Consider the following 13,041-nt stretch of genomic DNA (forward strand, 5'->3'; position numbering starts at 1 on the left):
CAGTAGTACTATACTCTACATAAGCACTCCCCACAGAGCTGCAGGGAATCTACTGAGAATGCTGTGCACATTGAACACAGAGGTGCTGTCTATCACCCATAAACCTGGTTCAGATTGTGCGTGAGGAATGTGTAATAGAGGAAGAATCTCCTTATTCCCCTGCAGAGTACCTGCACATCATTCTTACATGTACCCACAGTTACATTGCCTAGGGCCTGATAGATGTTCCTGGTTCCGGTCTGTACCTTTTACAAGTACTCTTACCAAGGACTCGTTTTAGTCTAGGACTAAAGGGAATAAATATAGTAGTCTACATATCCTCACTTCAGTTGTCTGTTAAAATTTCTAAGCGTCGGCAGTTAAGAGACGAATTTCATGTTACATACTTTCAATCAACAAGATTGTAATATGCAAATTAGAGGAGTCGAAGGAATCCTAAACTGAGGAGTCGGTGGATTTTTGTACCGACTCCACAGCCCTGACAGAACAGAGCCGGTTCTAGGCAGGCACATATGAGGGCGGGGGGGGGAGTCAGTAATGTGAAGGGTGCATAATGTTTGAGCCCATTTTTTCTAGACACGGGTGAAAAAGTGAGCATGGTCATGACATCATGTGGGCAGGGCTAACTGCAATGTAGTTATACCAGCTAATGTAGTTCCATTAAAAAAATAAATAAATGAAGTAAATGCACATAATGACAGCGTTTCCCCAGTAAATGCACGTAATAAGAGCAGGGCTGTGGAGTCGGTCCAAAAATCCGACTGCGACTCCTCAGTTTAGGATTCCACCGACTCCGACTCCACGACTCCGACTCCTCTAATTTGCATATTACAATTTTGTTGATTAAAAGTATGCAACATGAAATTCGTCTCATAACTGACAACGCTTAGGAATTTTACAAGACAACTGAAGTGAGAAGGATATGTAGACTACTATATTTATTCCCTTTAGACTAAAACTAGTCCTTAGTAATAGTACTTGTAAAAGGTACAAACCGGAACAAAGAACATCTATCAGGCCCTAGGCAATGTAAGTGTGGGTGCATGTAAGAATGATGTGCAGGTACTCTGCAGGGGAATGAGGAGATTGTAAACAGACAACACCTCTGTGTTCAATGTGCACAGCATTCTCAGTGGATTCCCTGCAGCTCTGTGAGGAGTGCATATGTAGAGTATAGTACTACTGTGTAACAAAGTAAACCTGAGACAGATGAAATTAAAGTTTTATACATACCTGGGGCTTCCTCTAGCCGCCTTCAGGATAATCAGTCCCTCGTTGTCCTCCTCCACCACCTGGATCTTCTGCTATGAGTCCAGGTACTTGAGCCAGTCTGGCGTAGTGCGCATGAACACACTCCACCGCTAGGAGCATACTACACCTGTGCAGCACTATTGCGCAGGTGCAGAATGTTCCTGGCTGTGGGAGTGGCATGCGGCCGGACTGCGCTGACTGGCTGAATTACCAGGACTCATAGCAGAAGATCCGGGTGGTGGAGGACAGTGAGGGACTGATTAGCCTGAAGGGGGCTGGAGGAAGCCCCAGGTATGTATAAAACTTTACTTTTCATCCGTCTCAGGTACCCTTTAATTTGTAGTCACCAAACCAAATTTTAATAACATATCAAATTATTTGATTTCATCAGCAAAGGGAGTGCATACATTTGTATAAATCAGCATCAGTGCAGAATTATTTCCATCTCATTGACCATCTCTATTAGTGACACAGCTACACATCAGGCTTTATTCTTACAGCATAGATGTTATTTAGTATATATAAGAGATTCCTGTGTACGCATCATATATACAGTCACAATCAGATATGTATATCTGACCTTAAAAATACGGGGACTGCTTTATTGAAGCAGCACAAGTAACTAATTTTGATTGGTTTATTTCATTTTTGTGGACTAAGCACAGCTATTACTGTATATATACATTATTTTTAATGACTATTATCTGAGAAATAGAACATTTTATCATATTTTCTATTTTAATTACAGTTACAAATTCATTAGGAGTCGGAGTCGGTGCATTTTTTCCCCGACTCCAGGCACCCAAAATTGCCCGACTCCACGACTCCGACTCCACAGCCCTGAATAAGAAACAGCATTTCACCAATAAATGCACATAATGAGAGACAGCGTTTTACCAGTAAATACATGTAATGACAGACAGTGTTTCCCCAGTAAATGCATGTAATGAGAGGCAGCGTTTCACCAGTAAATGCACATAAAGTGGAAAAGAATGGTGGAGCGCTCCGTAGTGTATTACACTTTTTATTGATAAAATACGCAAGATTAAAATACACTTACTGAACAGTAGTGTTGAATAAGCTTGTCAGTGAGGACTCACTTGGCAAAGGCGTGGACATGCCGAAACAAGTCGTGAGGTCACTGGCACACTGATACCGACAGGAGGCACCTTGTCCACATACCATCTGGGACACCCCCCGCTGCAGGCCACAGAGGAGGAACAGGTTGCTCGCTGGAGGTTTTTTATGGGATTTACCCATGACAAGTTTATTCAACACTACTGTTCAGTAAGTGTATTTTAATCTTGCCTGTTTAATCAATAAAAAGTGCAATACACTACGGAGAGCTCCTGCGTTCTTTTTCTTTTTATATTTCTGCCACAGTTTAACCCTCCAGTCGGCGAGGAGGAGCGGCTGAAGTTGTGTATTTCTGTTCATGACCACGTGTATGTTTCAGTAGCGCAAGATTGCACATCTCTTGTCAAATGCACATAAGAGACAGCGTTTCATCAGTAAATGCACATAATGACAGACAGGTGGCGTCCCCAGTACATGTAGCCAGGAGTATAGATATCCCCAATATATGTAACCAGGTGGATAGCTGTCCCCAGGATATGTAGCCAGGTGTATAGATATCCCCAATATATGTAGCCAGGTGTATAGATATCCCCAATATATGTAGCCAGGTGTATAGATATCCCCAATATATGTAGCCAGGTGTATAGATATCCCCAATATATGTAGCCAGGTGTATAGATATCCCCAATATATGTAGCCAGGTGTATAGATATCCCCAATATATGTAGCCAGGTGTATAGATATCCCCAATATATGTAGCCAGGTGTATAGCTATCCCCAATATATGTAGCTAGGTCTATAGTTGTCCCCAGTATATGTAGCCAAGACTTACCGTATCCCCAGTATAGCCAGTTGTATAGATGTCCCCAGGAGGGGTGGCAGCGCAGAGAAGAGGGAGCGGTGGGCACAGCGGTGGGGAAGAGGGAATGTCTCCCCCCCCCCCCCCCTTCTTCACCTGGGACTCCCCCTTCCTCCTCCAGATTTGAGTGGCTGGCAGCGGGCGGCAGCAGAACACTTGCTATTCCCGTTGTGAAGGTGATCTGTGCGCCGCTACTCTGGTCTAGATGACATGCCATCTCCTTGCTGGCTCTGCGTTCCAGAATTGGGAAACAGGCGGAGGCGGCCGGGCTGATTACCTTTGACCGCCTCAAAGGAGGCAAAGTATTTGAGGGGGCAATACTCCCTTTTGCCCCAGCGCATAGCCGGCTCTGGTACAGAAGGTTCTCCCAAGACACATGTAGTGATGGACTTTCTTATTACAAAACCCACACTATTCCACAAACGAACACATATCCAGAACTGTCCTTCAAATTTCAGCTACACAAATTAAAAACTCTCTCTAGCCACCTGCCCGACTCATCTGTTTGAACGAGTTAGGAGAAAACAGGAGAAACAGTATATGCAGGGTCATCTTTAAACAGAACCCGAGGCGGTGCAGTGGGGAGCAGATGGGACACAGAGGCATGCTCCCCGCTGAAGGACATACCTGTGTCCCCGCCGCTGTCTGCCCCTCCCCTTCCACTCTATAATCCCCCGAAATTAGCAGCAAGCAATTGCCGCTATTCCGGAGGGTAAGGGTCAGTTCACACGGACGATTGGCGGGCTTTACCGTCACCATCCGGGACTCGTTGGTAACAGCTCCCATTCAAGTGAATAGCAGCGTTTGTATCGGGCGGCATGTATAATTTACCAGCGTTTGCGTGAACGCAGAGTTCCAGATCTTCCCCATCATTCCAGGTGACCCTGGACGCTACATGCGGCATCCAGGGTCGATTACTGCCCCGTCTGTGGGTCTCCGTGCGTGGATGAAAAACATCGATTGAGATGGGAAGCTGCCGAAAGCCCCCAAGCGAGACTCAGTTTAAAGCCGGGCAGAAGCCCGTGTGAACTGGCCCTTGGGGAGGAGAGAGGTATTCCCTGCTTAAAAACGCCCACTAGGGACTTCCTGCAGGCTTTCCAAAGCGGCCATTGGGCAGCTCTGTCTCTTCATGGCCACTCCCCCACCTCCCTGCATGCCGCTCTGTGAGAGCAGCTTTTCCAGCATCAAAAGTGAAAGCATTTGACTGCAGACCACCGGAGCAGCAACGATGGCTGCTACCTGATCAGGTAGCATTGATTTTTTTTAATTCACAGCCTCACATCTGGTTCTCTTTAAAGTAAAATAAATTGTGGGTTGTGTCTGGGATCAGCCATTTAACCCGGTTCACATTGGCCTTAAAAACGTTGGCCTGGGTTTAGCAGAGTCTAAATTGACCGGATGCTAACAGATCCTATGTTGGTGGCGTTGGGAGGATAAACTTCTGAAAGTATAGTTACACCTTCCTCTGTGCTGCACTTACACATAACAGATATTCTTGTGATATTCTTCTATTTATGTAGATAATGGAGATCTTTATTTGGCTTCTGTAAACCCCCCCCTCCCATTACATGTGGAGGAAGTATAGTTTATCAGCACTTGCTATCCTTATTCCCGAGAGCAGGGCCTAGGCCCAGAGGAGGCAGTATAATCAGCACACATTACCTGCACCTTCTTTCCTTTATTTTTTTTCAGTTTCTGCTCTTCCTTCTCTTCTTCCTCCTCCTCCTCATCATCTTCATCGTCATTACCCAGAGCCGCAAATATGTTTTTACTCTGCAAGAGAAACATAGCTTACAGTCTTTGCAATCTCCAAGCTGTATTGAAAGGTAACCAGCAGCGAGAGAAATAAAATAAAAATAGTAGTGCGAGCCTAGTGTTTATACCCCTGAAGTGACATGTGACAAGACGACATAAAAACTTGTCTATGTACAGCAACAAATCCAACATAAAGGCACATCTCCCCCCCAAAATTGAAAGGATTGAAGAGCCCAGAGCTTTAAAATCACAGACTTCAGCTTAAAAAAATATTGTAGAGCCCAGAGCTTTATTGTAGAGCCCAGAGCTTTATTGTAGAGCCCAGAGCTTTATTGTAGAGCCCAGAGCTTTAAAACCACAGACTTAAAGAGGAACTGTAACGCCAAAACGGCCCCTGGGGGGTACTCACCTCGGGTGGGGGAAGCCTCAGGATCCTAATGAGGCTTCCCACGCCGTCCTGCGTCCCTCGGGGGTCTCGCTGTAGCCCTCCGTGCAGTCCGGGCAGCGGTGACGTCATTATTTACCTTCCTGGCTCCTGCGCAGGCGCTCTGATGCCTCTCGGCGCCGAAGTAGGCGGAAATACCCGATCGCCGTCGGGTCTGCTCTACTGCGCAGGCGCAAGTTTCCGGCGCCTGCGCAGTAGAGCGGACCCGACGGAGATCGGGTATTTCCGTCTATTTCCGTGCCGAAAGTCGCCACAGCGCCCCCGCTGGAGCCAGCAAAGGTAAATATTGAAATGACAGTCGGCACAGTCGCCGGCTGTTCGGAGGGCTGCGGCGAGACCCCCGTGGGACAGAGGACGGCGTGGGAAGCCTCATTAGGATCCGGAGGCTTCCCCCACCCGAGGTGAGTACCCCCCAGGGGAGGTTTTTGTTGTTACAGAGTCTCTTTAAGCTTAAAAAAAAAAAAATATATTGTAACCCCCCCCCCCCCCCCCCCAAAAAAAACAAAAAACCAGCTTTAACGTTCCTAGCCACTGCACGTCCCAAAACCAGCTTTTTCCTCTACACATCAATCCTGTAATTTACAGCTTGTATCCATTTCTCTGATGAAATCACATTATTTAAGAATCAAGGAATCAGTCTTACCTGACTTTTACCTTTCCTGGCAGGTGGGGGGCGCTCTGCAACAGAAGAAGCAATATTTATGCTTAATTATAACTCAATTTCAACACTAAACAATTGAGGTTATTTTCATATTTACCTAGTTGTTATGCAGGCACTGCTTTTTGTCCTCAGGCGCTGGGCCTAAGGATTCTCTGCTAGCTACCCTGGTATCTCCTCCAGTCGGGGTATACCGTGCCTGCACAAAACGCTCCCAACCGCGGGAGCGTGTGGTCGGACTGTGCCTGCACTGACTGGAGGAATTACTGGCCTGCCTAGCAGAGGATCAAAGCAGCCTGGGAAGACAGCAAGGGAGCAGTCAGCCTTGAGGGACATGGAAGAAGCCCCAGGTAGGCATACAATTTTATATTTTTTTAAGCCCAGCATAGGCAACGTGGGAGATCCGTATAATAAACTCTGCGATGTTACAAGCGGATACCACGTGAGTGGATTTTTAGAATAAATTGTAAGCGTTTTTAATAGTATTACGCAATAAAAGGTTATTTTAAAGAGGAACTGTAACGACAAAACGTCCCCTGGGGGGTACTCACCTCGGGTGGGGGAAGCCTCCGGATCCTAATGAGGCTTCCCACGCCGTCCTCCATCCGTCAGGGGTCTCGCTGCAGCCCTCCGTGCAGCGGTGACGGAATATTTACCTTCCTGGCTCCTGCGCAGGCGCTCTGACGGCTCCGAAGTAGGCGGAAATACCCGATCGCCGTCGGGTCTGCTCTACTGCGCAGGCGCAAGTTTCCGGCGCCTGCGCAGTAGAGCGGACCCGACGGAGATCGGGTATTTCCGTCTATTTCCGTGCCGAAAGCAGCCACAGCGCCCCCGCTGGAGCCAGCAAAGGTAAATATTGAAGCTACAGTCGGCTCTGTCGCCGGCTGTTCGGAGGGCTGCAGCGAGACCCCCGTGGGACAGAGGACGGCGTGGGAAGCCTCATTAGGATCCCGAGGCTTCCCCCACCCGAGGTGAGTAACCCACAGGGGAGGTTTTTGTTGTTACAGAGTCTCTTTAAGTAAAAATGTTGCAAGATAAAGTATGCTAATCCACCTGCATGGCATGGAATAAGAAAAGGGATATCCCCAGCAAAGTTTGGGAGAAGGTAGGAGGCGCCTGTAGACATATATCAATAATAGGTAATATGATAATAGGAAAAAAAGGTTCTCTTGTTCCTACCTTATAGTAGTGAAACTCACACGTAAGGTAGTAGTAAATACTTCTTAAATTTTATTGGGGCACAAATTTAAGAAGTATTTACTACTACCTTACATGTGAGTTTCACTACTATAAGGTAGGAACAAGAGAACCTTTTTTCCTATGATCATACTACCTATTATAGATATATGTCTACGGGCGCCTCCTACCTTCTCCTAATCTCTGCCACCCCTGTATAGGAGAGTGCACACTTGGACATTCTCCAAGTGGCCAATTTTATCTGGAGCTGCGACCCTAACTTACTATCAGAAGCAAGGCCGAGTGAGGACGGTACTTCCTCACATGCAAGAAGAGTGGTTGCTTTTTCTAGCAACCCAATTTTGTGAGTAGATCTGTGTCTTATACACATATCCTGGTGTCCCTTTGATAATACACCAGAACGGGCTCCCGGTCTCCTTGTGTCTTTTTTTTTCACAAGAATCAGCATCCCCAGCAAAGTGGCACCGGGAGCCTGAGGTTCCGAGGCATCCTGGATATTGTACATATCTGACCAATCTAACAGTGGTCAGAGATATCTGGCGAGTCTCCTCACAGAAGGGTGCTTGTGGTGGAGGATATCATTATACATGTCATTGATCATAAACAGAAGGAGGATATGGAAGCAGCATAATGGAATAGACTTATTTGCCCTTTGGAACTTTACTGTGTGTGGATGTGCGCTAAACAGTAGGTATGTGGTATTTTACCGTCCAAAATGATTTTACAAAACTGGCCATTGTGAATAGAGCCCAATGTGTTCATTTCAAATCCATTGTGGCTGTGAATAGAACCAAAAATGTTAGAACCGTGTCGATGTCCCAATATTTATGGACCTGACTGTATGTTAACCCCTTGACGACCAGCTAACGCCGATTGGCGTAAACTGGTCGTCTGCGGGTTTCCATGGAAACAACGAGCGGCCTTTCCATGTGCGTTCACGGAGGGTGTCTCCGTGAACAGCCGGAGAGCCGCCGATTGCGGCTCGCCGGCAAAATGTAAACACGCGGGGAAGAAATCCCCGCTGTTTACATCATACGGCGCTGCTGTGCATGTATGTCTACGGGCGCCTCCTACCTTCTCCCAATCTCTGCAAGGCTGGGAAGCTGAGAGATTGCTATAAAATGTACCTGACTCCTCTTCATCACTGGCCTGCACTGACAGCTTCTTCAGCTTCTCTGTGACCTCTTCATCGTCACTATCATCTCCCCCTTTCTTTTTCCGCCTATCCTTTTTCTTCTTGTCTTTCTCTTTTTTCTTTTGCTGTAAAAATAAAACCACATTAATTAACCTGACTCAAATAAAATTACTGTATACATTCCAATATAAACCGATTGAACTATAAAATTACACCCCAATTTCTGCTCTATAAAGAATCCTCCTGACAGATGAGTTGCTGTCCGATACTGAAAGGGCCGGTCAGGAATATCTGCTCCACGTTTGTGTTTAGATCCTAAGTGGCACTTCTGAGCATATAGCGATACAAAATGTGTAGCAGCCAATTTAGAGGCTTGCGAAGGCTCCAGGCCAATTTATTTTAGCTTTTTTTTTTTTTTTCTAATTCGTTACATGTCCATGCATCTAATTAGTACTGCTGTAAGGTGTATTTATGGACACTTGTCACTAGGGGGCAGTGTCAGATAATAACAGAGGACTTCTGCTTTCAGTTTCTATATTTTCTGCTAGTAGAGAGAGATCAGAGTATTACAAGAATTTACAGCACAAGAAGTTGTGCTAACTGCGGTTAAAAGCAGTGCAAACGAGGTGACGCCGATCAGATAGGGAACACTTGTTTTGCCTCATTGGGTGGCAATGTATGTATGTAGGACCACCTTTACAGAAATAAACTGAGTACACACCTCCAGCCAGTGATCAAGCCAATGAGGAGGTTGGAGGGGGTGCACAGGAGAGAAGCTGCTCCCTGTGTTATGAGTGCTGAACAGAACTGCCAGAAGACACAGAAACCCATCTCCCAGTAAGCTGCCCTCCTTTGTTTATACTGTACACTACTGTTCAAAACTGGGAGCCTAAAGTCTTGTACACGTTTGATGGTTCTCAGCTGATGAGCGCAGTCTTAGCCAAAAATCTAGCATGTGTACAGCAGTCCCCAACCCCCCTTGGTGACTCGGCCAGCCTGACTGATTGACCGAACATGCAGGTTTTAAAAAAAGACAGTTGCTGAATGGAACAGAGTAGAACGATGGTGAGGGGCAAGAGGGAGTACAAGGGGCTGGAAGAAGGCAAGTTAAAAAGGGACACATTAGCGTCACCTTAGGTTTCCATTAAAAAGTTACATTCATTTTTAACCCTGTTGTGAGAGGGTTATGGAGGCTGCCATACCGTTGTTGCCAGATGCCGGTCTGTCCCAGAGAGGTCTTTGGCTTCAGCCCTGTCTGAATCAGACATGTGACAGAACCATGCAACTAGTGCAGTCAAGCTTTAGCCAGAGCAGCATATCGGATTACTGGTTCTGGGTCTGTGGCTTAATGTATCGCAGGCACGTGATTCACAGGACAGCAGGCCAGTATTGTGTAACCACTTATTGACAAGCTGACTAATAAAAACGTCCTGCTAGAGCCTCTTAATGGCTCCAGGATGTTTTTGTTAGACAGTGCTGCTGCCACTGTGCGCGTGCGCGCTCCCGCACGTGCATTCCCGTGCACGTGAAAATAGTGGGGAAAAAACCCAAAGAAAAAAAAATACCTTTATTTCCAAATACTATATTGTCACCATACTTTGTACTAGTACACTGAAGTGATAAATTGCACCGGCACTCGGCTGGTTATCTTGAGGGTTGGCCTTTCTGCGAGAGCTTGTACACAACGTAATAACAGATGCTTCACCTAATCCACACACTCCTCCATTAGCTATAAAGGTTATAACATGAGACGTGCAGCAAGTACAGTAGTGCAGAGTACAACTAAAGGACATAAAGCACATAAAGAGATGACTGTGCACCTGTCTCTTTAAGACCTTTTATTCAGTAAACAGCATACAGCCACGAATGCAACAGCTTGACAAATAGTAAAGATACATCAAACCTGGGTGGTGGAGGTCGTCTGGTGAGCTGGGAAGGGTGACCAGGGGGTGAACAGGACGGCACTACAGCCGTTTCACGCCAAAACCGGCGCTTGCTCACATGCAATGTCCAATACTTTGTACTAGGGACATAATTAAAATCTTGTGATAACCAGGACAAATAGGCAGATACAATGTGTGGGTTTTATGCACAGTAGCAGTGTTTATATTAAAACTATAGGGGATGAAATTGGAGAAAGGGTATTTTTTCATTTTTTCCTTGTTTTTCCCCCTTTAAAATGCATAGAAAAAGTAATTACTGAAAAATAGCTACCCCAAAAAGCCCAATTGGTGGTGAACAAAACAAGATATGGATCATTTCATTGTGATTAGTAGTGATTAAGCTATTGGCAAATGAAAGGGATGAGCACTGAAAGGTGAGAAAAAAAAAAAAAAAAAAAAAAAAAAAAAAAAAAAAAAAAAAAAATCGCTCTTGTCCGTTAGGGTAAAACCCCTTTGGGGTGCAGAGGTTAAAATGGAGTCACTGAAGAGTGACATGAATATACCCCCACAGAAAGATTTGTGGACATTTTGAATGTGATACCCAAAGTTCAGCTTCCAGAGTGCTTGTAGAGGTCTTCTGCAATGATTGCCAAGACAAGTGTTATGGCTGTACTAGTACCACGTTTGGTTTTGTGCCCTAACAGCGGATTCCCACCTGTTGTTGCTGCTGTTCTCTTTCTCGCTCTTTTGCGGCTTCCTCCTCCTGGGCCTGCTTGTTATCAGCGGACAGCTCCTCGAAAAACTAGCGGAAAGGAAGTCACAATTAGATACATATCAATATGCACAAGCAAACAATCTACAGAGTGAGGACTAGGTTCAGAAAAAGGTTAAAGCGGTATTGTCAGCCACAAAATCAAATTCCATTTACCCAATGCTCTGTGTTTATTATGTAGTCTACATGCAGTCTGTTCTGGGGGCTGAAATCTAAAAAAAAATAAAAATCTGTGTGCAGTGTGCGGGCAGGCTATAGGTTCCTTTCTGATCAGATTCAATTCAAGAGGGCTCTATCAGATCTGGTATCTTCTGTGATGGCAGGAATCTGATTTGTTCACGACTGTAGGAGAGGTTCATGTGTAAATAATGACTCAGTAAATAGAGAGGAGCGACGTTCTAAGCTACAAAGATCAGTCCACATTTATAAGCCAGCATGAGCGCCAACATGATAAAGTGCTGGCTGTGTACAACAAGGCTTCCCAGTATGAACGATGACATCCAGCTGGCAGGCTTCCACAGCTCCTTCACACTCCTGCTCTGCAACCTGCCAGGTGGAAACTCAACAGCTATTCTGTTCCTTCTAGTAGAAGTTATCGTGGGTTAAAAACAACCCTGTTAGGCCTCATCATGCCTGCAAACTGCTGCTTAGAGTACACACGACGTTAGATGGATAAGGTGACTGCCACATTTTAAAGCGGGATTGTCACCATAAGTAATCAGATTTCAACAGCAACTGGTCTGAGTGTATTAAGTGATAAAGATGCTAATCCTGCATTCAAAACTTTAAAAACGTTCTGCAGTTATGGTTTGGAGTTATCGCATACCTTAGGAGCACCATTAAGTGCCATTGCCAAACAGTTACATGCTGGGGGTTATTTTTATATAAAATATATTCCTATTCCTCCTCTTCCCTTTAGATTCCCCTCCAAATGACATAAGACAGTGCAGTTCCAAGTATAGACCTCAGTGGGAGTGTCTGAAGACTCTGGGAGGAGGGCAGGTAACGAATACACAGAGAGGAAATGATGTCAGGAGGTCAAGAGGTAAAGATGGAAACTGCCTAGAATAGGATTATCTGCTTTTCCTTTATAAAATTTACAGTAATCGTAACGTGGACAGTGCAATACATCTGTTATGTAAGTAGAACTAGTATGTATCTACTTATATGTGTGTTTTTATTTCTAGGTTATAATGGGTGTCACTTGATCTTTAAAGAGACTCCGTAACAAAAATTTCATCCGGTTTTCTTCCATCCTACAAGTTCCAAAATCTATTCTAATGTGCTCTGGCTTACTGCAGCACGTTCTACTATCATCTCTGTAATAAATCAACTTATCTCTCTCCTGTCAGACTTGTCAGCCTGTGTCTGGAAGGCTGCCAAGTTCTTCAGTGTTGTGGTTCTGCTATGAACTCCCCCCTCCAGGCCCCTCTCTGCACACTGCCTGTGTATTATTTAGATTAGTGCAGCTTCTCTCTGCTCTATTATCTTTTACAAGCTGGATAAATCCTCCTCTGAGCTGGCTGGGCTTTCACATACTGAGGAATTACATACAGGCAGTGCTGTCTGCACTCTGCAGGAAGAAACAGCCTGACACTTCAGTGGAAGATAGCTGCAGGGGGAAAGAAACACACAAATGATCTCTTGAGATTCAAAAGGAAGGCTGTATACAGCCTGCTTGTGTATGGATGTATTTTCTATGTGTGGACATACTGTACATCAACCTACTTCCTGTTTTGGTGGCCATTTTGTTTGTTTATAAACAAACTTTTTAAAACTGTTTTTAACCACTTTTAATGCGGCGGGGAGCAGCGAAATTGTGACAGAGGGGAATAGGAGATGTCCCCTAACGCACTGGTATGTTTACTTTTGTGCGATTTTAACAATACAGATTCTCTTTAAAGCGAACCCGAGGTGGGTTTGAAGAATATTATCTGCATACAGAGGCTGGATCTGCCTATACAGCCCCGCCTCTGTTGCTATCCCAAACCCCCCTAAGGTCCCTCTGC

The 13,041-nt window shown here is 45.3% G+C and overlaps 1 protein-coding gene across 1 annotated transcript in view; it reads right to left on the minus strand.

Moving 5' to 3' along the window:
• Positions 1-13,041, minus strand: part of ABCF1 (ATP binding cassette subfamily F member 1) — a 413,240-nt gene that overhangs the window by 378,362 nt on the left and 21,837 nt on the right. Inside the window, exons 3-6 of the mRNA XM_068247805.1 lie at positions 10,976-11,062; positions 8,370-8,502; positions 6,031-6,065; positions 4,850-4,960 (exon numbers count right to left, since the gene is read on the minus strand). Coding sequence (XP_068103906.1) covers positions 4,850-4,960; positions 6,031-6,065; positions 8,370-8,502; positions 10,976-11,062 — 366 coding nt within the window. The remainder of the gene's footprint in view (positions 1-4,849; positions 4,961-6,030; positions 6,066-8,369; positions 8,503-10,975; positions 11,063-13,041) is intronic.

This window comes from Hyperolius riggenbachi, chromosome 8 (assembly GCF_040937935.1).
Source record: "Hyperolius riggenbachi isolate aHypRig1 chromosome 8, aHypRig1.pri, whole genome shotgun sequence".
In the NCBI taxonomy this organism is placed as follows: Eukaryota; Metazoa; Chordata; class Amphibia; order Anura; family Hyperoliidae; genus Hyperolius; species Hyperolius riggenbachi.